This window comes from Mixophyes fleayi, chromosome 1, assembly GCF_038048845.1.
Source record: "Mixophyes fleayi isolate aMixFle1 chromosome 1, aMixFle1.hap1, whole genome shotgun sequence".
Lineage (NCBI taxonomy): Eukaryota > Metazoa > Chordata > Amphibia > Anura > Limnodynastidae > Mixophyes > Mixophyes fleayi.
Window position 1 is genome coordinate 59,654,275 of NC_134402.1, and position 27,416 is coordinate 59,681,690.

The 27,416-nt window shown below is 38.9% G+C and overlaps 1 protein-coding gene across 1 annotated transcript; it reads left to right on the forward strand.

Annotated features, from left to right (window-relative positions):
- Positions 1-12,551: 12,551 nt before the first annotated feature.
- Positions 12,552-27,395, forward strand: SHISA3 (shisa family member 3). The gene is made up of 3 exons (XM_075195078.1): positions 12,552-12,945; positions 13,082-13,442; positions 25,760-27,395. The coding sequence occupies exons 2-3, from the start codon at positions 13,175-13,177 to the stop codon at positions 26,191-26,193; spliced, it is 702 nt and encodes a 233-aa protein (XP_075051179.1). The 5' UTR covers positions 12,552-12,945; positions 13,082-13,174; the 3' UTR covers positions 26,194-27,395.
- Positions 27,396-27,416: the final 21 nt, after the last annotated feature.

Sequence of the window (27,416 nt, forward strand, 5' to 3'; positions counted from 1 at the left end):
CACTGCCCTGCTCTCACTCTGGTTTGTATTGATGCCCAGATCACATGGGATATGAATAAGCAAATCACACTTTCTATTTTATACTATTTTCTGAGTAATAGCTTTATTTTACTTTTTACAACAGCCACTATTGCATTATACATCTCTGGGGAAGTCCCTATTTTTACATGTATACCACAGGCAGAAATAAAGTTAATTGCTATAATTGTCTGCTTTACTTTTGTTCACTTATTTAGTGCAAATGTTTATTTTATAGTCTTAGACACGACTGGTAATGTCTTGACCTTGGTAAATTGCAATAAACGTACCTTATAACGGCTGAAGGGAAAAATTGTCAAAACAGTGAAATTGAGCAGTCACAAGAAATATTATTGTTGTAATATATACTGTGCAGCATGTTTAAACAAACAGCATTTTGACAGAGGAAATTATTCATTAAAATGGGTAGCACATTTATCAAGCCTTAAGAGAATAACTCACTGAATACTTACACTTGATCTTTTGCATTTTCATTTCCAGGCCAGTATGTGAAAGCTGTCATTAACATCGTATTGTTAGCAGGAAACAATGTATTTTGTATACCTCATAAAACCGGTTTTCATTTCAGCCATTAAGAAAGTATCAGATCTTAATTTAATTCTAGAACTCTACATCAGTTCTCAGCTCTTTGATCCCTCTATGTATAGGCTGGAAGAATTCAAACAATGGCATATGGAATTGTCAACATCTAAGATGAATTTATTATGGTTCATTTAATGTTATGGATAAAACTGTTCTAAATGTCCCCATGCAATTAGGCTCAAACCGAGAAATAAAAGATATGGCAAAATATGAATATTACACAAAGATCTCATTTTTATATAGAGTGGAGTCAATGCTGGATTGAATTGTATATGGATATATGGAGTGGAGCGTATGCTGGATCTTATATGGATATATGAAGTGGATGCTGTATCTTATAGGGATATATGAAGTGGAGTGGATGCTGGATCGGATATGGATATATGGAGTGGATGCTGGATCCTATATGGATATATGGAGTGGATGCTGGATCTGATCTTATATGGATATATGAAGTGGATGCTGTATCTTATAGGGATATATGAAGTGGAGTGGATGCTGGATCTGATATGGATATATGGAGTGGATGCTGGATCCTATTTGGATATATGGAGTGGATGCTGGATCTTATCTTATATTGATATATGGTGTGGATGCTGGATATTTTTTGGATATATGGAATGGAGTGAATGCTGGATCTTATATGGATATATGGAGTGGATACTGGTTCTTTTATGGATATATGGTGTGGTTTAGAGGCTGGATCTTATATGAATATACACAGTAGAGTAGATGTTGGTTCGTATGTGAATATATGGAGTGAAGTGAATGTTTTTGGATCTTATTTGAATATGTGGAGTGGGTGCTGGTTCTTATATGGACATACAGAGTGAAATAGGTGTTGGCTCTAATTGGTATAGGTGGAGTGGCTGTTGGATCTTATATGGGGCCTGATTCATGTTTGGAATCCCCCTCCTTCAGAAACCAGCCACCCTTCTTCATTTGATCTTATGATCCTTGCTCCCTCGCTCCTTTCCTCTATGTGCAGCCTCCTTCTCCTATCCTTATAAGAGAAGATGTCACATGGGACACGCACCATGTGACCGACGCAGCCCCATGTGTGCAGAGCAGCTCCAACACAGAGTGGATGGAACAAGTTAGGTGAGAGGGAAGGAAGGGAGGAGAGGTATGTTAATATAATGTGCGTGGAAAGGATGGGGAGTATGTTAATGTAATGTGTGTGAAAGGAAGGGAAGTATGTTAATGTAATGTGTGTGAAAGGAAGGGGAGTATGTTAATGTAATGTGTATGGAGATGAAGGGGAATCTTAATATAATGCATGATGGAAGTGAGTTGGGGGTCTTAATATAATGTGGGTGGGATGTAGGCTACTAATTTAATGGTGGACTGCAGGTGGGGACTAATTATTTAATCGGCGCAATTTTATTTGTGGGGTGACAGTTGGGCAATTTCATTTATTGGTCAGTCTTTTTATTAAATGTGAATATGAATTATTTAATGGCAATGATGGTTGCTGGAAATAGGTATAATTATTAAACGTATATGCTATTAATTTATTGCCTGGGTGGGGCTTCTCTATTTTAATTTGGCTAGGCTATTAATTTAATGGTGGATTGTGGGTCAGAGCTAATTATTTAATGGTGGGTGCTATTAATTTATTTGTGTGGTGATGGTTGGGGTATATAATTTAATAGTGGGGCCTATTAATTTAAGGTGAGGTGACGGGACCTTTAATTTAATGCTGGGATGGTTTGGAGCTATTAATTGATTGTGGGGCTGAGTTTGAGGAGGAGGGTTATTTATTAAATATGAATTATTTAATACCGGGGATGGTTGTGGAAAATGGTTATATTTATCAAACATAAATACTAATCATTTATTGCTGGGACTGTTTGGAAGGGGAAGGGAAATAGGTTTATTTATTAAATGGGAATACTATTAATCTAATGTTGGGGCTGGTTGGAGGGAAATAGGTAAAATTATTTAATGTGTATGCTATTTATGTAATGTCAGGGCTCGTTGGGGGGAAATAGATCTATTCATCAAATGTGAATACTATTATTTTAATGTTGAGGCTAGAGGGAGGCCTATTTATTAAATGTGGACGCTACTGATTTAATGCCTGTCTGCTTCGAGTTTTCTATATTTCATGTACCCATTTTTTTCCAAATAGAGCCCCCAACATTCCAGGATCCAGACAAGCAGCAACTGAGCTAAAAACTCCAGCAGCCATAGGTGGTGACCTATGGTAGGAGAGAGCAGGACAGTCTGCCAGCTGTCCTGAATCTGGTGGGGCAGTCCCAAATTTGGGTGACTGTCTCGATCAGTCAGGATTTGGTCCGACTGCAAGGACAGTTGGGAGGTATGTCCTGCTTCACACTCTACTGCTCATGAAGGCAGAGCTGTCAAGATGGTGACCTCTGATAACCCTTGTTATCAGAGGTAACTGTGCATGATTTCACCTGTTTCAGCTACATTACATCTGTTTTGCTGTTATCACACCTGCATGTGTGGACACACATGTTTGCCAACTTTGCCCACAAGATCCTGAATAGAGATAGTCTGAGCTGTAGCCCTAAGAGTAATACCAGGTAAGAGTTATATATATCGCTATGATTTCCTGTTACAGACAGAGACTGGCTGGGCCAATGGGAAGAGGGGCATATGCTCCTGGGCTGGTTCCATAGTGGGCTGCTTTGGACTGGGTCACTGGGTTCTATCTATATTCCTTTTAAATGTTCCTAATAGGCTGCTGAGCAGTCTCACTCCCCTGGCTAACGTTTGCTAGCCCTCCCCTGGTTACAGATATATGTCAACTGGGGGGTTAGTGCTGTCTGTCTCCAGGTGACATATATGCATTTACCCAGCAGGAAATTGTCCCTAGAAACTTGATTTAAATGTTGCCAATTGCACCAAAACTGGACTCTGGTTCCATGGTGATAATTACCCTGGGCCCATAAAGCTCTAATTATGCCATTCCTCCAGAGATTTTATATTAAAAAAGAAACAGAATCATTTAGACTAAACCTCTGATACGTTCCACTGAGATGTGACCATAATCTGTCTTGGTCTCACCCCCCAAGTCATTGAACCACGTCCTCTCTGCAATCTGTAAATTGGGACAGTCTTGTTAAAGGGTCTGTTTGGAATATTGTTTTGCTGCAAAGAAGAAGAGATGAGTTTATATAGTGTATGATATTTAATTTCCAAAACACTAGCAAACACATAACTGTAAAATAACTTATATTGGCTGAAAGAAAATACATGTGCAGTAAGTGTATATCTACCAGCACCTGTATCTCATGACTGTTACATTCTACAGGTAAGAGGGGCATCATAATGTTTTGAACTATTATATGTATAGACCAACTAAGGGTCATTTCTTTGGACCTGGTGCTAGAAATAAAGGTGTATGTCATGGCATGAGCTATGAGAGTGTTGGAGGACTGAGCACATTAATCTTATTCTATATTGGTGAGTGCATGGACCAATCTCTGAATTAGAATGTCAAGGAAATCGCTGGGTCTGAAAGATGGATTCTGGGACTTTCACAGAGGAAAGAACTCAGAGGTAAGAAGATTGGGTCTTTTGCCAGCAGCCCTTCTATTAGGTATGTGCTGCTGACGGCTCAGCAAACAGGCCAGTATCAAGCTTGTCAAAATGACAAATGGTCCAAGAGGGACTCTGAAAGATGAATTTAAACAGACACACTTTTTGTTTGAATTTCTAAACTTGCTCAGCCGACATCAGGGGCATATTTACATAAAAAACATAAATTACTATATACAATTATGAAGAGAGTGACATAATTATTGTAGTAGCAAAGATTGAAAATGGGCCCTGTGATCCATATACATTATAGTATGCCTCCATCACTGCCCCATGCACAGTGGAAGAGCTTCCTCATTCACAGATTTCATGCCCTGTTAAGAGATAGATGGAACTCAGATATAGAAGTTCTGTGTTCTTGTGTTTTTTCTACAATGTGAAACAATCTCCCTAACTGCGGTCATGATTTTCACACATTGGAACAGACTGCAATTAAGCACCAGCTAACATGCGTAACTAATTTTTTTTATATATGCTTTACAGTACTTGGGGCATATTTAACAAGTAGCGATGGTGCACTATCGTGCACTTACCGTGAGATCAAGGTCCCTCCGTGACACTCGCATATTTAAAAAGGGGGCATCGCAGCAGATATTGTGGATATCTGCTGCTTTGCATTCCTCTTGGTTTTTGCGAGCAGACACCATTCAACAGTATGGTGACTGCTCCTGGCCGCAATCTATGATCACATGATCCTTCCCTGTCACTCACCGCTCTCTCTCTGCAACGATAGTTGCAGAGACAGAGCGGGGATCTTTGTTCGAACTGCACATGCGCAATTAAAGGATGAAGAGGAGCGAAGAACACCTGGAGGAGATCCTGAGACAGCGCGTCCCGAAGAGGGGAGTAAGTGTGATTTTTTTTATCACAGAAACAGGTTTTTCGGAACTGCTGTTTTTGTGATCCGTTCTTCGTAAATTTGAGAAATAGTTCAATCCTTATCCAAGCGATAAGGATTGATAACTATTTTTCATTTTTGCTGATGAATGATAAATGTGCCCCTTTGCCTCTACAGGCTAAATCATGTTGACAAGACCACTGATCCATTTAGAGTTGGAATGGCTACCCATGGATCATTTATCCACTAAGCTGAGACATTTTCATGTCACGTGATATCTTTTAACTTTCTTGAGGTCAATCGTTATCATGATCATGTGCTCCTTTACACCAATGGAGTGGGACCAGGTAAAGTAACGTCTATGGCATGAGATTTCATTTGGTGGGTGAGATGACGTCTTAGATCATCATTAGAAGTATGAATGGTCTTTTCTGTATTCTTTTGACAACAGTTTGTGATTATATATTGATTCTACGAAATCTAAACAATGACATTCTTATATGTTTTAGAGGACCACTAAATCTTAAATACAAATTGAAATATAGGAGACATACTAATAGCATGTGCAAATATATATATGTAAAACTTTTAAGAACCTATAAAAACTGCAGATATTTAAAATATTTGGGGGAACATATATTTCATACACACAGCAGAGTTCCTGTGAGTAACCCCATTGGAGGACACTGCAGTCAGCCTCTGAATTGGCTGATAACCAAGAACAATAACTTGCACTCAGCTGTACAGCAATGTATAACAATGTCATATATCTCACGTTCTGTCAAAGTATGAAAGCTTTTACCTGCATATCTGTAAATGTTATTAATAGCTCTTTTATATACGGTAACTCGTATTTTAGGGTTAGAGATCCTTTAATGATTTTATTTTCTTTGTCATCAAACCTTTCAAGACATGGAAGATATTTATATTTTGTAAATAGGGAATATTAATCCTTTTAGAAGAAGCAAAGACTGCACTTCCCGTTTTCCACTGTTCAGTTTTACATAAGAAACAGTCACTGGCGTCTCATGGAACACTGGAATTAGGAAAATGTTACAATGAAGCTCTTTATATCCAAGCTCTTTATATCAAAGCACCTCAGTACAATGAGGTGCAAAACCTTTTTTTGCATTTCACTGCACATAACAATCATTCAGATTCAATAGAAGAACGATATAAAAACAATATTGATAAAAATCAATATAAAACATTATCTGATACAAGACCGTCATTATGAAGCATGTCTCAGACCCTGCATCTTGATTGATTTGACCACCGAGCCACTACCATGCTGCCTACTCTGGAATGTCTACGAGACTGACTTACTTTTGCGGAGTCCTCCTGGAGAGAGCAGAGCACCCTCCCGCATCCTGACTAATGGGCGGGGTGGGGACTTAACGACACAATTTACGGGGATGGCAGCCATGACAGTGCCAATCTAGTCACCACGCCCCCGCACTTGCTACTTGGATCTCCCTCTTACAGACTGTGTTCACTGATGATGTACCAACACTTTATTTTGCCCATTTTGTAAGTGGCAGCTGCCATTACTACATATATTGAAGCAGGGCACACTCGAATATCCCCGTTAACTCCCTAAGATCCCTGCAAATTAAATGCCACCTATAAGTACAAATATCAAGACACTGTGCCCATGGCTATATGATCAGGGTCTGATTATCCAATAGGCTGACTAGGCTGCAGCCTAGGGCACAAGGATTTTTGGGCAGGGGGGGGGGCACAATTTTTTTGGGGGTGCAAAATTATGACAGGGAGAGGTATAAACTTAAATTAATTTTAAAATATAAGAGAATAGCTGTTATTCAAAGTAAAAGAAAATTTAAATAAAATGGACAGACACAGATGTGACAGCCCCCCCTCCCCCATCTCTTTGACATCTTCACCCTCAGTAGCGCTCATACATGAACCCTCAGCTCTGCTATACAGTTCTGATTTTAATGAAAGCTAAATGAGTGATAAAGATTGCCATGATCCTTTTAAAAAGCCAAGTGAAGCTGAGTTTCGATAGCATAGGAACATAAACACTGTGAGTGGGAGGGATGAAGGAAGCCAGATTGCAAATTAAGGAAGGGTTCTTTTTTTTACCTACCGCGTATCTATCTTACGCGACAGTCAAGAGGGCCCTGCAAGCGTATTAGCCTAGTGTGGCCTGAATCTTAATCAGGCCCTGTATGTCTGTGTGTGTGTGTGTGTGTGTGTGTTAGGGAATTAATACTGTAAGCTCTATTGGGGCAGGGACTGATGTGAGTGAGTGCTCTGTACAGTGCTGCAGAATTAGTGGCGCTATATAAATAGCTGATGATGATGATGCTTCCGGAGAAAGGTTCCGTAGGGGAACACAATCTGCCTCTCTCCTGCACTGCAGCAATATAAGATGCCACTTTGTGCTAGATCACAATTACAAATAATATTACAATATTGAGGTGCAAAAACCATAGTAAAAAAATACAGCTAAAAAATAACTGTCTCAACTCACTCTCCAAAACCTTAACAATATGCACAGCCTCTGCACAACCTGACTCATCCTGCACATATACAAAAACGTGTGAATGTCAGACTTAATGAATATTGACTTAACTCATAAAAAAGAAAAAAACTTTCAAAATTGTATAGTGTGCTGGCTCCATAACTTCATCAGAGCTTGTGCAAAGTACATATATTTACTATCTCTATGCTCGGCAGAGAAATAACATTCATACAAAGCATACAGTACATTTCAGGCATCCTGAGATTACTCTAATTATTTGATAGTAAATATGGGAAGAATCCTGGAAAGTGTTTTTCCTTCATTTTGGCTACATTATTATATATAATGGCCGTAAGATATAAAGTATTTTAGTTCACTATTCTACCAAAAGAAAGCCCTGTCTATCCTCACAAAAATTATAATAAATTTATAACAGATATTCTATGAAATAAAATAAAATAATTTCCAGTGCACATAGCGCATCTCCTAAACATGAAATTTAGTCCGGACATTAAGGCAATTAAGGGACACAATATTGTGGTCATTACGGGGTTGAGACCACTGAAGGACACTTGGAGCCCGAACACAAGGATAAAGGTTAGCTATTATTATTTTGGACGTTATTCCAAAACAATTTCCCATGCATACAAGTATGAGTGTAGCCTTTGTATGCGGCTCTGCTAATGAGCAAGTCCTTCTCCTAAGTAGCTGCCTATTATCCCACAACTGAGAATAGGTCAGAAAGCACATGGGAACAGATGTCACAATTTCTCAGGCCTTGCCTCCCACACAATATCCAAATTGAAGGTAACAACAACAATGAAATTGTTTGACGTTAAGTCAGAGAAATGTGAAATCCGTTTAACGAAATTCACACAAACTTTTTTTTTTTTTTTTTAAATAAAATAAAATGCACAGCTCCCAATATTGGTAAAGAAAAATGCATAAATAAATAAATACATAAAACATAATCCGCAAACTTTTTATTGTAAAAAAACCTGAGTGAATGATGTTGCATTGAATTAAGAAAGATTCTATTTTAAACCAGCTGGTGAGATTTTTCTCAAAAGGTGAACAACTTGGAATTAACAGGGACAGTGGGATTTGGGTCTAAAGAGGGTAATTTAGGGGTATGTGAAGTTTAAATCTAAGGGGTCTATTTACAAAGGTGCAATGAGCAGGGCCGGAATAAGGGAATGGAGGCCCCTGGGCTAAGGGGGCCTCCATTCCCCCGTGAGGGCCCCCCTCCCCCCCGGTGATCCGAGCCGCCTTCTCCCCGGTGAGCTGAGCCGCCCCCGAGGCACTTACCTTCTTCTCATGGCATTGCAGTCCTTCCCCGGCGTGCTGTACGCTCTTTACTGAGGAGATCTCGTGAGAGTAAGACCTCGTGAGAGTGAGACTCACGAGATCTCCTCAGTAAGGAGACTACAGCGTGCCAGGGAAGGACCGCAGTGAAAGTGCTCAGCAGCACTGATCGTGCCGGGGGAGCCCCCGACCGATCAATAATGCTGCTGAGCACTTTCAAGGGCCCCCTGGATGCCCGAGGCCCCTGGGCTGTAGCCCAGTTAGCCCTAATCCAGCCCTGGCAATGAGTCATAAAACCGTAGCAAACAGCCGTTTTCTCAGTTAAATGGTCATTACATTAATATTCTCAATTTATGAAGGGGTTAATACAGGAGAAATCAGAGCATAATAAATATCTGCCATACAACATTATCAGGCATATTTATTAATCAATGCATTTTTTACCATGATCCCTTTCAATCCTTATCGCAAAGATAAGGATTGAAAAACTGCCCCGAAAAAACTGCTATTCCTGCGAAGACGCCTCTCCTATTTTTTCTATGATCACTTTCACAAAGTGACCACCTTTGTGATAGTAACCGGAGGGGAGAGCAGGTAAGATGCGGTGAGTGATCTGAAGATCCCTCTACCTCAGTGCTCTCCCCATAGACGTCAATGGCTAACGTCAACTTAAGCTTAGATTTTCGGAACTTGCTGAAATAGTGCGAAATAGCAGTCCCCATAGACATCTATGGGGTCTACTTTGGAATTCGAAGAAAAAGGCAAAGCAGCAGATATCTGAGATATCTGCCGCGATGCCCTATTAACAAATGACAACTTTACTTTAAATTGCGGTTGAGCACCGAAAACTGCCATTTTCGGGGGTTTTGCTGTAAAAACAGATTAATAAATAAGCCCTTATGTATTACAATGTTATTCTGCTATACATAATGTTACCTATCGCAGTGTAATCAGAATATATAGCAAATAGTTTCTTGTTCATACATCAGTTATATAAAATGCAAAGTAATGTGATAAATAATATTACGTGTCATTGTGTCACTTGCCAAACAAAAATATACATAAAAAAAGATTTAAAAAAGTGTAAAGCATTCACACAATTGCTTGTTTAACACGTAACCGCACAAGCAACAGAGACACTAGGGCCTGATTCATTAAGGAAAGTTAAGTAAAAAAAATTGAGTAAGTAGTCTCCTGGACAAAACCATGTTACAATGCAAGGGGTGCAAATTAGTTTTCTGTTTTGCACATAAGTTAAATACTGACTGTTTTTTCATGTAGCACACAAATATCAACTTTAAATTTCAGTGTACAAATAAGCTATCAAGTATTTGTGTGCTACAGGAAAAAACAGTCAGTATTTAACTTATGGGCAAAACAGAAAACTAATTTGCACCCGTTGCATTGTAACATGGTTTTGTCCAGGAGACTAAAATAAGAAGTTTCTCAAGTTAAGATCCTTAATGAATCAGGCCCCAGGTTCTTAAATGTAGCCACGTGGGCCGCATGTGTCCTATATGTATTAGAAATGGTTGACACACTGTTTATTTGTCAGCTACTCCCTCCTACTAACTAAACAATGAAGCTTGAGGCATTTGGATCCCATTCCATGTTACAAAAGCATGGAAGTGGTTAAACAGGGTATTCCTATTCATCAACCTGGATTAAGTCCCTCACAAACTTATTTGATTCACCATTGCTCTCCTTGTTTACTCCTTGTGCAGCGTAGAGGTCTGAGCACATATCACTTCTTTTAGCTATTGGATCCACTGATAAATCAGGGAACAGTTGAAACTATAGCAATAGCTTGATCTTTAACCTCAGATACAGAAGACTGGAAATGTTCTCTAATATCAGACAGTTGCCGACATATAAAACGTTAGGGACATTTATTCAAAATTTGTTGTAAAATGTTATTAAATCCATTAAAAACAAGCAAAATGTTTCAAGATGAGACAAATATATAACCATGTAAGAGAAACACTAATCTTCCTATGCAGAATACACGTATGTCGTCATCAGCACTTCATGGTACAATAGGACCTCATTTTTCAAGACCCTCAGAATTGCTTTCTAAGAAATCTAATATCTAATACCTGGTCCTGTGGTTATATATGCGCCTACTTAAAAATTGAGAAAAAAAATTGCTTTTTTAGTTATATTTACTATTTCTTTCTAACTTTCTTCCTTTCTTTTCTCTTGTTGAAGATTGTTCTCACAAAAATGCACATTCCTTCACATATGGTGGGAATATCCTAAATTATAAACATTTTGGACAGAAATCAGAGAACTAGAACTAGATATCCCAAAATACGCAAATGACTCTGACAGTATAAAACATACACCCCCCCCCCCCCCTCTCTTACCACACCGGATGTAGCTAATCTACACCTAAAGATTCTCTGCTTAGGAAGAATCTGGCTCCTCCAACACTTCATTCTGTTATTACATGTATATGACATATGTATAATATGTCGTATATTACTTATATTTTGAATAAGTGTAATAACTCTTCCTATAAAGTACGAGAATGGTGGACCCATGACTATAATGTGAGACTTTCCCAATAAAAAGTTCTTCTTCTGTAGGGAATTAAATGTACATGGTTTCTTCACCATTATATGCATCAAGGATCTTTAATGTTGCATCCTAACTAGTATGGTACACTTCTTATACACTATAGAATCACTTCTTTTAATTTGTCTCATATCATGTAACCTCGTACAAACAGCTCTTTAAAATAATGTGAGGGACACCCTGTTGATCTACTACACAGGTAGAGGAAGGTTCATGTTATCCCCTTTATCGTTCTACTTAAACTAATTAAAATTATGACGAATTATTTGGGGATCATTTTTTCTCCTTCTCTTCTTTTTTGTTAACGTAAAAAGGAAGAAAGTGTGCTCTAAGTACTTATATGTGCACCTGCTTCTCCACTTCTTCCGTCCCTACGCACAGGCCTTGTGCTCATACTGGTGCAAGAAGCCAAGATTTTCTAAAAAATACAATTTATTGCCCCTTGTATATTGACAGGTGGTTCACAGGCATAATTGATAATATTCAGTCCCTTTGCAACAGAAAGTATTTGCAATGCAAAATTGCTCTGTTGTTAGTCAAAACAAAAACACTTGACCTTCATTAAACTGACCTTCTGGAGTGGAATAAAAATATCTGTGTTAATTAAAGTCTAACTCAGAGAAGAGAAGTTCATTGGCAGTTTCCTCACACACACAAAAAATCTATTGGAATGAAAAGCATAAAATTCAACCTGGCAGGACCCCCGCTGATAATCTGGGACCAGGTGGTCACTCAAACTTTAATACATTACTGCAATTAATTATTTAGCTTCACCATCATGCTGATTTTTTCTTTTACTAATTTAAGAATGTCCATAATAAATGTATCTGGAGGATTAGTAAAGCATTCATAGCAGGGGACCACAAATGCAATGACATCATTATCAACATCTTACTTTTACAAAACAGAAATATATTAGGAGAAAAAAAAATCCTAAGAGCTTATAGAAAGGTGCCCTGTTAGGAAAGAATAAGATAGCTTTTCTTTGACTAAAAAATCCATTTCAAATTAGCCTGCATTTAAAAATAAATTGAGAGTAATGAGGGGGGTTTGTGTGCTGGATTCCATTGTGTGGTAGCTCCCAGGGGAAACTGGGTTCTGCCTCTGTGCTAGTGACAATGGAGAGCAGTGAGTGGCAGGGAGCTCCTCTCATTAGCTGCCTTGTGACCCCGGGGGCTGGGAGTGATAGCCGGGGGGCTGTAGCAGCGCTGCCAGACATGCAGAGTGAGACCACCAGAGGCTGCCTGCAGGAGAGAGAAAGCAGCAGCCTGACAGAGATAAACCCCAGCTCCGGGATCCCCAGTCACCTCTAAGCTTCTAGCTGCAGCAAGAGGGATGCATACAGGTCCTGAGCCATTCAGTAAAGTGATGTCCTGAAATCACAGCTCAGCACTTGAATTTCTAAAGAACTCAGCAAGTGTCTCCCTGAATTCCGGACGGCTTCTGTTTCTGTCTCTGCTGTTCTAACCAGGAGGGATCCCCTAGTAAACCTTCCGCTCTATGGAGGGGCGCACAGCATGTTGTGTTTGCAAAGGTCTGAGCTGAGGTAACTGCTCCAGAACAAATCGCTTCATGGACCTGCTCTGTCCCTCTTTTAAATGATGATGCTCATTTTAATGCTCGCCATGTCTATGTACATGAGTACATACTCAATGGCTGACTTATATTCTTATAACCTGTAGGGACCCCAGAGAAAAAGCTACTGGGGGCTCGGTGCTGATCAGTGAGGCAGCACGGTGACAACTTTCTGGACGCATTTGGAAAGCAGTGAAGTCATGATGGGGTTACTAGGATGCTACTTAATGGTCGCCTTTTTCACTTGGGGCACTGCCAGGGCACAGGGAGAGTACTGTCATGGATGGGTGGACGCTGCTGGGAATTACCAGGCGGGATTTCAGTGTCCGGAGGATTTTGACACTGTAGACGCCACTATCTGCTGCGGCTCCTGCGCGTTGCGCTACTGCTGCGCTGCATCTGACGCCAGACTGGAGCAAGGCAGCTGCACCAACGACCGAGAGTTGGAGAATACCGGCGTAACTGCCCGTGAGTATCTTCTATGATCATGTATTTAGGTTACACGAAACCCTACTTAGTCACATAAAATAGTTATTCTAGGTCAGTAGAACTACAAGTCCCAGCATATCAATACCAGCCTCTAGCTCCACAGCTGCTGTAGAGCTACCGTTTGTCTAAGCTGGATAAACATAGACAGTTCATCCAATTCTATCCAAATCTCATTATTAACTTTATCTGATGCCCTCTTATGTGGGAGGTAGTGCATGGACCGGATAGTAATATAGTGGGAATTTTAAAAGATTGAAGGAGCTTTGTAAAGAAATGACACAAAGGCAAATGTTGACTATGTCATTAAAGATTAGTCTGTACGTTACAGAGAGAGAGAGAGATAAGGACTAATAACCAGCACAGCAAGTAATACATTATGTCATATTATTCCAGAACATTACATTGGTAAATGAACTCCAAAGAGACTTGTAATATCTTTATTATCCACTATAAGTTATTTATACCTAGAGCTAGTATTCTGAAACGGAATATAGTTGAGATGATGAGTATAGTCACCACACGTCTTTGATCAGTACTCACTAGCTATGTATTTAGCTATAGCTTATCAAAGAATTGTTACTAACATTATATATATATATATATATATATATATAATTTCTGTTTATAGATTCTGTAGTAAGACATACTTTATTTGTAAGATTCAACCATATTTTCTTGACTTTTAGATAATAGTATCATTATTTAACATAACATCCACAAATCTCAAATGTACAAAATTTCAAATGTCAGTTGGAAAGGTGACTAAAACAGCGTCAGATCACACAAACGTGTGTGTGTGTGTATGTGTATGTGTATGTGTATGTATATATATATATATATATATATATATATATATATATATATATATATATATACACACACACCTATATTTATGGATCTATCTATCTAAGGCTTTGATTCACTGTTACTTCTATAGTTCCAACCTATTCCGCAGATCATGTTACTCTTGCACATGCCCCTGCAGAACTTACATTCTAAAGTCCATACCACTTTCACAGACACCAAATTAGGTGGAAGCCAATTAAATGATAATTCCACCCTGAATATTTATTTGTTGTATCCCAACTACAACCCAACAAGTAACTCACCTGGAATCCAGTGTTCAGAGTACCCGGTGGGTCCCCCATCATTTCTGTGTGTCCCCTGAATGGCACTTTATCAGTGGACCCGGAGTTTTCTGCCATGTCTGCCGCTTCTACAAACTCAGTCATTTTTCAGGCAGACAGCATCCTGCCCACAGACATGTGTTTTAGGTGAAATATACTTCAACATAGTAAACCAACCCATACCAAAAACTGAATAGCTTTCTGTTACATCTAATTTTACTTTAATTTCTGCAATATTTTCACTTTTTTCATTTTGGCTCTGTAATGGGTCTAAACCCCATGACACATTTGCTGATATACAATTTCAAAGTATTTATAGAGCAAATTATTGATAAATATATATATACAACAATGAGTTGTTTATAAAAGTGAGTAAAACACTGTTGTACATAGTTGTTCTTTATTTCTAATACACATATAGAAAGATTTGACGAATCGGGAAGTAATAAGCACGCACACTTGTACAAATACAAGCAAACATGTGATTACAGATACATCAGTGTAATGCAATAGAAACACACATAGTTTTGGATACAAAAATGTCCCACAAATTTATAATCAGGAGCTGTAAGGTTTCTTTGGCAAATGCATTATTCTGTAACATGGATTTCCTTATATAGCTCCCCTGCTAGTATTTATGCAAGCAACAGTATATTTTTATATCTTGATCTAAATCCTAAAATCATCTAGAAAAAAAAAATAATCTTTTCTTTGTGTGCCCTTGGCACAGCCATAGTTAGTCGTAAATTTCTGTAAAACCACTTCAGTAAGGCAATGCATAGAACCTCTTATGCAGCAATGCGTAGTGAGCTGACCGAATTACCTAGGGTGAGGCATGTAACACTATACCCCAGACCTCCTGTACAATACTTCACAGCAATAAAGTCCCACTGGAGAGAATTTTATGCCCTGCCTGAAGTGTATTTGGATACGTACAGTGCAAAGGGTCAGGTTTTTTTTCCTGCTCTACGACAGAAGTAGCACTATATTTTATAATATATGCTTCTTTAAATGCAAAAATATATTTTTAGAATTTAACTATAGGATATATCCATATGTCTAAATAGGTTTATAGCATGTTGTTTTATAGAGCCCAAGGATAAATAGTAATGAGATTGTACATAGTGGGAACGAGCCGTGAATATGACTGTGTCTGATGGGAATGTTGTTACTGGCTGCAATGTCCTTAGATATGTGTCTTGCATACAGCAGTACTCCCAGCAAAGAGGATACAATTTCTTCCATAAGTAACATCAGTTAGTGTACATTTACTAACTTTATTCACAAAATGTTACTATCTCCTATGAAATGTGGTGTGTGCCTATGAACAGACTGGGGCTTATTTAATAACATTTTACCACAGTGTTCTGTAAAACATAGCAACCAATCCAATTACAGCTTTTAAAATCTATTGCATTGAGACTAACGACAAGTAATATCTGAATAGGTTGCCCTGGGTTACCACACACCATAACTCTCTTTGTATCACATAATTAAATAAACCCCATTAACTGTTAGGTATAGTAAGCCATGCTTGTAGTTTATGTGGGAATGGGGGTTGCATCGCCATTAATATATGACAGACATTTAAGGTTCTCAGAGATATTTGTCTCCATTCTTCACTTGTACATATATGCAAGAAATCAGTACAGAATGAAGAGCTAGGGCGATTTCAGTGGGATGTTTCACTTGGAAAAAGCCAAATTGGACGTGCATGCTTTACAGGGTGCAGGCAGTCTGACAAGGTTAACTCGTTCGCAGCTAGAGTTGCCCTTGAATACAATGCCAATGCATTCATATAAGGCATGTCTTCTTCATATATATTATGGTGAATTTGGATAAATACGTTAGAATTAAGCTCAGCTGGCACAGAGGTGTACTTCACATTTTGATCAACTATCCACAGAGGGAAGGAATTCTGATAACAAATCATGTATTCACTGACATTTGCTTTATTTAATAACATATTAAACAAAAAAAATCCCAAGTCAGCACACAATATTAAAAAAAAAAATAAAAAAAAATGTTGGTGGTGGTTTCCTGTCCCATCCCCCTAATCTGCCATCCCTGGAACCGAGTGAAGTGCCTTGAAATGTTTCATTCCATTTCCGAACGCTGTGTCTCAATTGCAGAAGCAGATATTTCAAAGTTGTGCTTTCTGCAGAATGTCAGCCAATTCAAGTCCTTCCCAGCACCTCAACCAAGGTAAATCACATGATCTAATGCTAGCTGTCATGGCAACTAGTATTATAACATGTGATCTAATAATGCTGAGGTGTAGGAAAGTCCCAAATCTCACCCTACAAATTGTGTATCTGCACCCCTCAGGGCAAAAAGGAAACAATAAAACTTTATAATAAAATATAAATGTATATAAATCTGGTCCCAGGCTTCCAAAAAACATTTCCCAACACATTAAGGCCTGCATGTCTGTCCCATACTTACGCACTCTCTCCCCCCCAAAAAAGTTGCATAGATTGAATGTCTCCCCAAATACACAAAAATGTTCCTCTTACATTTACACAGTATGTGTTTGTGCTCACAGGTGCTTTACATGTTCAGTCATGGTATGCTATCCTGCTCAAAAAAATAAAATATTTAATGTTCCTGGGCTATATAACTGCATTATACCATGAGTAAGGTATGCACATTGGTAATCCCTATGCTTAGGAAAATTTGCTAATTTAATATAGTAGCAAACATCTGGGTTTGCATAAAGTTTGTGAAATCGTGGCACAGTGTATTGTTTTGTATGTTTGCCCAATTACAGAAAGCACATACAGTAAATAGATATTCCAGTATGCTAATGAATGGATAAAATTCACTTGGGTAGCAGTAAAGTAATCATGGCCAGGATGAAGCCCGAATACATTTTGGTTACCAGGGCGAAGTCAGGGCAAATCACTTAAGACAAAGAAAAATCCATATTTTGGTGGGCTGGCCTGGTTCTAATTCTTTTTGTGTCGACTTCAGGAGTTGCTCACTGCAAAATACATATCTAATACACTTCCCAGCATCCATCATATAGTAACAATCACATTGCATTTGACAGCTTTCTATGAAGATAATCTGCCCCATCCCTTATTAATGACGTGAACTGGTAACTCTACCCATAACATACCCTTCCCTGTGTCTCAAAAAAATGCCGTCTCAATTCGTTGCAAGCAAGGAGGCACCTGCTAGTATGTTGACTTGCATGTGCTCCTGAATACTTGGTAGTGCTGACAGCAATCAACAGTGATCTTTAAATGTATTCAGTGATGGAAGTGGGGTGTATACAGTGGTATGTCATTCCGCCACTTCTACTGCCTTCATTGTAACACTATCACATTCCATTCACTTACATTATATATACAGTGGTAGAAGTGGGGTGTATACGGTGGTATGTCATACTGACACTTCTCATACTGCCTTCATTGTAACACTATCACATTCCATTCACTTACATTATATATACAGTGGTAGAAGTGGGGTGTATACGGTGGTATGTCATACTGACACTTCTCATACTGCCTTCATTGTAACACTATCACATTCCATTCACTTACATTATATATACAGTGGTAGAAGTGGGGTGTATACGGTGGTATGTCATTCCGCCACTTCTCATACTGCCTTCATTGTAACACTATCAGATTACATTCACTTACATTATATATACAGTGGTAGAAGTAGGGTGTATACAGTGGTATGCCATACCGCCACTTCTAATACTGCCTTCATTGTAACACTATCACATTCCATTCACTTACATTATATATACAGTGGTAGAAGTGAGGTGTATACAGTGGTATGTCATACTGACACTTCTCATACTGCCATCATTGTAACACTATCACATTCCATTCACTTACATTATATATACAGTGGTAGAAGTGGGGTGTATACAGTGGTATGTCACACTGACACTTCTCCTACTGCCTTCATTGTAACACTATCACATTCCATTCACTTACATTATATATACAGTGGTAGAAGTGAGGTGTATACAGTGGTATGTCATACTGACACTTCTCATACTGCCATCATTGTAACACTATCACATTCCATTCACTTACATTATATATACAGTGGTAGAAGTGAGGTGTATACAGTGGTATGTCATACTGACACTTCTCATACTGCCTTCATTGTAACACTATCACATTCCATTCACTTACATTATATATACAGTGGTAGAAGTGGAGGTGTATACGGTGGTATGTCATACTGACACTTCTCATACTGCCTTCATTGTAACACTATCACATTCCATTCACTTACATTATATATACAGTGGTAGAAGTGAGGTGTATACGGTGGTATGTCATTCCGCCACTTCTCATACTGCCTTCATTGTAACACTATCACATTCCATTCACTTACATTATATATACAGTGGTAGAAGTGAGGTGTATACGGTGGTATGTCATACCGACACTTCTACTGCCTTCATTGTAACACTATCACATTCCATTCACTTACATTATATATACAGTGGTAGAAGTGGGGTGTATATGGTGGTATGTCATACTGACACTTCTCATACTGCCTTCATTATAACACTATCACATTCCATTCACTTACATTATATATACAGTGGTAGAAGTGGGGGTGTATACGGTGGTATGTCATACTGTCACTTCTCATACTGCCTTCATTGTAACACTATCACATTCCATTCACTTACATTATATATACAGTGGTAGAAGTGGGGGGTATACAGTGGTATGTCATACCGACACTTCTCATACTGCCTTCATTGTAACACTATCACATTCCATTCACTTACATTATATATACAGTGGTAGAAGTGAGGTGTATACGGTGGTATGTCATACTGACACTTCTCATACTGCCTTCATTGTAACACTATCACATTCCATTCACTTACATTATATATACAGTGGTAGAAGTGGAGGTGTATACGGTGGTATGTCATACTGACACTTCTCATACTGCCTTCATTGTAACACTATCACATTCCATTCACTTACATTATATATACAGTGGTAGAAGTGAGGTGTATACGGTGGTATGTCATACCGCCACTTCTACTGCCTTCATTGTAACACTATCACATTCCATTCACTTACATTATATATACAGTGGTAGAAGTGAGGTGTATACAGTGGTATGTCATACCGCCACTTCTACTGCCTTCATTGTAACACTATCACATTCCATTCACTTACATTATATATACAGTGGTAGAAGTAGAGGTGTATACAGTGGTATGTCATACTGACACTTCTCATACTGCCTTCATTGTAACACTATCACATTCCATTCACTTACATTATATATACAGTGGTAGAAGTGGGGTGTATACGGTGGTATGTCATACTGACACTTCTCATACTGCCTTCATTGTAACACTATCACATTCCATTCACTTACATTATATATACAGTGGTAGAAGTGGGGTGTATACGGTGGTATGTCATACTGACACTTCTCATACTGCCTTCATTGTAACACTATCACATTCCATTCACTTACATTATATATACAGTGGTAGAAGTGGAGGTGTATACAGTGGTATGTCATACCGACACTTCTCCTACTGCCTTCATTGTAATACTATCATATTCCATTCACTTACATTATATATACAGTGGTAGAAGTGGAGGTGTATACAGTGGTATGTCATACCGACACTTCTCATACTGCCTTCATTGTAACACTATCACATTCCATTCACTTACATTATATATACAGTGGTAGAAGTGGAGGTGTATACAGTGGTATGTCATACTGACACTTCTCATACTGCCTTCATTGTAACACTATCACATTCCATTCACTTACATTATATATACAGTGGTAGAAGTGGAGGTGTATACAGTGGTATGTCATACTGACACTTCTCATACTGCCATCATTGTAACACTATCACATTCCATTCACTTACATTATATATACAGTGGTAGAAGTGGAGGTGTATACAGTGGTATGTCATACCGACACTTCTCATACTGCCTTCATTGTAACACTATCACATTCCATTCACTTACATTATATATACAGTGGTAGAAGTGGAGGTGTATACAGTGGTATGTCATACTGACACTTCTCATACTGCCTTCATTGTAACACTATCACATTCCATTCACTTACATTATATATACAGTGGTAGAAGTGGGGGTGTATACGGTGGTATGTCATACCGACACTTCTCCTACTGCCTTCATTGTAACACTATCACATTCCATTCACTTACATTATATATACAGTGATAGAAGTGGAGGTGTATACGGTGGTATGTCATACCGACACTTCTCATACTGCCATCATTGTAACACTATCACATTCCATTCACTTACATTATATATACAGTGGTAGAAGTGGGGTGTATACGGTGGTATGTCATACTGACACTTCTCATACTGCCTTCATTGTAACACTATCACATTCCATTCACTTACATTATATATACAGTGGTAGAAGTGGGGTGTATACAGTGGTATGTCATACTGACACTTCTACTACTGCCTTCATTGTAACACTATCACATTCCATTCACTTACATTATATATACAGTGGTAGAAGTGGAGGTGTATACAGTGGTATGTCATACCGACACTTCTCATACTGCCTTCATTGTAACACTATCACATTCCATTCACTTACATTATATATATAGTGGTAGAAGTGGGGTGTATACAGTGGTATGTCATACTGACACTTCTCCTACTGCCTTCATTGTAACACTATCACATTCCATTCATTTACATTTCCCATTAAAATTCACTTCTAAACGTCCACTTCAATCACAGAGTATTTATCTAATGCCAAGAAGATCCCTGGGAGAATATGTTCCTAGATTGCAGACTAGAACATCTTATTAGAAATACATCAATTGTCTTTATGCAGATTAAGTCATACTCTGCTGTAACCCATAGCAACCAGTCAGTAACCGTTGAGTGCTCTAATGCAAGATAAACTGACGACATCTGGCTGGTTGCTATGGGTTACTTCACCGTGGAAGTTTACTCCTATGTTACTAAATAAACCCCAAATGTAAAGCTGGCCACACATGCTACAATCCTGCTACTAAGTGACAGGATCAGAGTCTAATTTGTCCACACACTTAAGTGGATAAAATGAATTAGACACGGCTGTTCAGCACTTGTTTCAAGCAGCTGAATCTGTTCCTATTAGTGTTGTTGGAGGTTGACCAGTCAAGGAGGGCTTTGGGGAAATTCAATGCCACCCGTCATTATGGCAAAGTCCGGCTGTGCTAATTTCCGGGTACCTGAACATTGCGCAACTCTGGGTGAGAATGAAAAGTCAGAGATGTTAGATCGCCATCATGGCCATATCTGAGATAACTTTCTGACCGCATTCATCAACATGTCCGCTATTGGGTCAATTTAGTGAAATAAATGTTGGGCATTTTGCCCACTAATTTTTAGTAGCTTTTATTTTGTAGTTTTCAATCACACACTAATAAATGTACAATTATGTAATTGTATTAATTTTCTTTTTAGTTTAAATTATTACTCCGATCCTCAACTTCATTCTCGTGTGTATGAAACGTGCAGATGCCTGACAACGTGTATAATCTCTCTAGCTAGCGGAGTGTAAATTATTATCATGTTTACTCCTTGTAGGCCAGTGTTGGCTAACCTGTGACACTCCAGGTGTTGTGAAACTACAAGTCCCAGCATACCCTTCCAGCAATAAGCTGCTATTTATTTGCAAAGCATGCTGGGACTTGTAGTTTCACAAGGTTAGCCAACACTGTTGTAGGCTATGAGTGGCTCCGTTCTGTTCTACAGGCACTGACAGATTTATCTAAAACTTTGGTTCTGATAAAATCCTTTAGTTATGAAAGACTTGCATACATCTTTGTGAATGCACAACATTATATATATATTGTGCTTTCTAGCTCCATACATGCAGATAAATGGGGTAAAAATGTGTGAATGTTGCAGATGAGTTACACAGAAGAGCGTTTGATTCTTGTGTGGGTCAGTGAGATTTCCCAGCATGTTTCATATGTATTTCCCCTCCTGCCTGTGTTGGAGTGTGTTGATGTTGGAACACAGTGTTGCCTCATTATTTATGGTGTGAAAGTATTCGCTTCCTGCTCACAGGCTCAGGTAGCTTAGCAGCCTGCAGCGAGTGGATGGGACATGTGAGTCAGGCAGCCGACAGGGTACAGGCTGTTGAGAGCACAGAAAAGCTACAACTTGCTCAACAGTTACACACTTCTGCTCGATGGCGAAAGTCTGTTTAATGCCTAAAATGCAGAAAGTCTGAGCCACGTTGTATGTATTTATACAGAAGAATAGACATATAGGCAGTGTATCTGCCTTTTATAACTATTGCTGTCCACACACACCAATCACAACACACACCTGGCTCCTGGCACACAGACTGTCTACCTCACTCCTTCCTAGCATGCCATACAGGTAAGATCTGCCAGCTCCCAACCTTCTCCCCCCTTCAGCCCCTCCCTCCCTCAAAAATCACAGCGCCACATGAGCGGATGTGTCACATGATTGACTCATCCATGTGATGTCCTCTTGGGGTTACCCCTTGCTCCTGCTGACCCTGGGGTAAAGGGTATCAATCCATTTGATTAATTTTTGTGCACATTTGTGTAGATAATATACGTCATGTGAAAAAGCTTCCAGCATTCATCAACTTTTCACAAAGATGAGTCTCATAGTCAAGAAATTGTTTTTAGAATATGAATTTTCATTTGTGAGTCACATGTTAGTTTTCACAGACCCCCCCCCCCCCCCCAAAGAGAAAGATAATAGCAAATCGTAATGTAATACACATTTTAAATATATATATATATATATTTGATAATCATTCACACTTCCTGATCAATTATTATTTGAACCACATGAGAGTTCTATAAGCTATGAACATGGAGGCGCAATATTTTCTCATCCCTCCTTGCAAATTTGCTCAAGCTGGGTCAGGTTATGTTGGCAGCGAATGGAGAGCAAGTTTGTGGTCCTGTCAAATATTGTCGACAAGATTAAGGGCAGGACTCTGATTTGGTTACTTAGGGACATCTATTTCCCTCATTTTAAGCCACTGCAATGTTCCTCTAGCAATATGCTTTGTGTCATTGTCCTGTTGAAATACAAACTTTCGCCCCAGTTTGAGCTTTTTTGGCAGAGGGCACTTACTTTGTACATGGAATAGATTGCCCCCCCCTTAATACTTTTCTGTTGTCTTTGATCCTAGGCTGGGCAACCTTTGGCATTGAGCTGTTGTGGAAGTTCCATCATGTCCTGTTACACTGGCAGAGCATATTGGACTAATAATTTTACAGCAACTGGACAGCCAAAGGTTGTCTACTTTTCACGGAGCTGCTGGAGTATATTGAAGACAGCTACAGCCCAGGCTTATAATTTAGGAGCTCTACGAGATAACAAGATTGCACAGTGATAACTTTATTAGTAATAATAGATCTCCTGATTCTGACGGGAACATTCTGAGCGAGGATGTAATAGCTGATGTAATTAGAAACCACACTGCTGTTGCATTTAATACGTGGCCCCTGACTTCCCAGAATCCAGTGCATTAGGATGGTGGCTATAAAGGGAAGTAATATCAAATGGAGCACTATAATAAACTGCCACAGAAATATATAATTTGGGGATAAACGTGTTGCGCTGTGATCAGTAAGCCTAAGAGAGGACCCTTTAGGGAAGCTTTGTGATCCTAAAATTGGATGGTACAGCAGACACTTGCTTGCACTCAGTTAAATAAGAAGACGCATATAACACTATGGTTTGGTAGTTTTTGGCAAATTTGTGAATGTTTCAAAATAGGGATGTACCAAATCCCAGATTTATTTTGGGAGTTGGCGCAATCCTAAATTTCTTCTTTGTTTTGAAATTCTAAACGAATCCTTATTTAGTTGGGATTTTAGTGGACAGAACTAAGAATTATTGTTTAGTGGAGATATGAATAAAAGTATAATTTTAACATGTTGTCCCTCTACAGCTTAATTGTAATATCCAAATTAGATTCAATTAAGTATATTCAGCAGACTATAATTTTACCAAATGTCAGGTTATTAAGATATATAGTTAAAACAAAATCCCAAATTGTAGGCCAGTAAGTCTGGTTGTCACCTGTGTATTATGGAAGCAATATTTTACGAGTGAATTAAGCAAAAGATATCTGTTGGTAATATTGGATCTGCTTCTTGCTGGTACACTAGCGGTTCTCAAACATTCTAAAGGTTCTAAAAGCAACATGTAGCGTTCTTGCCTAGCAGACTAAACATGAGCTGCTGAAAGCTAGGTCCAATGAAATAAATGTAAAAACACTCTAGCCAAGTGGATTCCAAACACTTTCAGTTCAAGGCACCCTTAGGGTCTCCAAAATTTTTTCAAGGCACCCCTAAGCCAAAATAATTACCAAGTATTACCACACCTTGCTTACCACTGGCCCTGGCCGAGGCACCCCTGTGAGATCTCCAAGGCACCCCAGGGAGCCTAGGCACACAGTTTGGGAACGTAGGCTCTAGCCTGACACTAGCTGTAAAAATGCTATTGAAGTATTGAAACAATGTATAAAGAACACTGAAACATTCATTGGGGGGTATTCAATTGTTTCTTTTAACGCGCTAAAACAAAAAAAAAACGAGCGCTCGAAAAAAACTTCATATTATACGGTAATTTTGTGCGCGTAAACAGTTAATACGGTACTTACTCGCTGCCAGCGGGCTGAATTTCAGCTCGCTGCTCAGGGAGCAGCAAGATGAAATTTAGCGAGTAATTACCGTATTAACAGTAATATTTTTAGAGCGCTCGTTTTTTTTTTGTTTTAGCGCGTTAAAAGAAACAATTGAATACCCCCCATAGGGGCATATTCAATTGTCCGCGGGATTGCCGAAAATCCAGCGGACGGCGCAGGATTACGGTTATTACGGTTATCCTGCGCGGAAAAAATGTTAATACGGTAATTTACTCGCTGGATTTCAGCTCGCAGCTCAGGGATCTGCCAGCTGAAGTCCAGCGAGAGATTACCGTATTAACGGTAATACTTTTTCCGCGCTCGATCCCACGGACAATTGAATACCCCCCATAAAGACAGAGGTGCTCTAAGCTCCATACATTTTATAACCTCCAATTACCAGACATTACTTTAGTCAATGCTGAGAAATGTTCATATAGGACACGTTTTAACTTTAAATGTCTTATTTTGCAGAACCTGTGTATGTTCCATTCCTCGTTGTTGGATCCATATTTATTGCCTTTATCATCGTGGGCTCGCTGGTGGCCGTCTACTGTTGCACATGTTTGAGACCGAAGCAGACGTCCCAACAGCCAATGAGGTTCACATTGCGCAGTTATCCTCCAGAATCTCTCCCTATGATTTTGACCAGTACTAATCTACGAACTCCATCCAGACAGTCCAGCACGGCCACCAGTTCCACCTCCACTGGTAGTTCTGTACGCAGACTCTCCTCCTCCAGGGCAGACCCCGGTTGTCTTGTAACATCGCCTCCACCTCCTTACTCTTCAGCACACGCCATCCACCTGAACCCATCTTCTACATTTCTGGTCTCCACACAGTACTTCTCTTATCCACTCCAACCAGATGGAAACTCAAATAAGGGCTGTCCCGACTTCAGACAATAGGAGTCCGGAGAGTGGTGACTCTCCTGTACAACAAGTATATTTTTGTGGTTGTGGACTACAGTATGGATATTATATGCTGAGACTTCCGACAGAAAAAGAATATCCATATCTGTGACTTTTGTTAAAAAAAACATACAACTCAATTAGAGACTACGAACAGCTCCATACAACATGGTTTTAGCAGAGAAGACAGTAATTTTGTATTAGAGAAGGTTAATAATAGCTGTAATGATGGATTTGTTTCTGTTACATTGACCAGAAATAATGTTTCTCCTAAAAAAATAAACACAATACAAGTACTGCTGTTGTAATGACAATATGTTAAAATGATCGATCGATCTATCTCTATATATATATATATTAGGTAGGATTTTGTAAATACCTACTATATGTTTCCATTACAGGGACAAAGCTTATAAATAAAATTCAGCAGTTCCAGAGTTAACAGATTGGCCATGCGAAGCTGCAGTCATGTAGGTGATGTCATCACACTGTACAATGTCACAATTTATATTGCTGATCTGTTCACCCTAAGCATTCCCAGCTGCACTAACATGAATATTAAATGATGTTATATGTAGCCCCCTGAGAGGGCAGAAAGAGCAGTTCTGGGGGTAAATTTACTAAACTGTGGGTTTGAAAAAGTGGAGATGTTGCCTATAGCAACCAATCAGATTCCAGATATCATTTATTTAGTACATTCTACAAAATGACAGCTATAATCTGATTGGTTGCTATAGGCAACATCTCCACTTTTTCAAACCCAGTTTCGTAAATGGTGATGTGCAAACATCACTTAGTATGGAACAAGGTATATTATGTCATTATTACATTTCTAGGACTAGGTTTACAACATATATACTTTTGTAAATTTGCATTTCTCAGAATAAATAGACCTGGGGCTGTGACAATCAATTTAATCTGCTTTGTGGTCCGGAGTGGAAGCATAAAGTGACATTATGTGCAGGTAAATGTTCAAAATTTGCAGCCAAATGCGGAATCGGATGAATATTTTGTGGAATATGTTTTAAAATTTTGCTAATCTTCGATTTCAACTTTAACAGCATGTGTGGGAATGGTTTTCATGGTGACTAAGGCAAGTATTAGTTATTTCACCCCATGTGTATTGCCATTACTGTCTGCCAAGTGGTATGTTGACTGCGGTATGAATACACTCTGTATAAAGAATAACAACAAAAAACTGCAAATGCAGTGGTGTTTAT

What these genes read in the sequence shown, in the direction of transcription:
- SHISA3 (XM_075195078.1), top strand. Translation starts at nt 13,175, where the DNA reads ATGATGGGGTTACTAGGATGCTACTTAATGGTCGCCTTTTTCACTTGG. An exon ending in GAATACCGGCGTAACTGCCC is followed by an intron (nt 13,443 to 25,759) that starts GTGAGTATCTTC and finishes CTTATTTTGCAG; the next exon opens with AACCTGTGTATGTTCCATTC.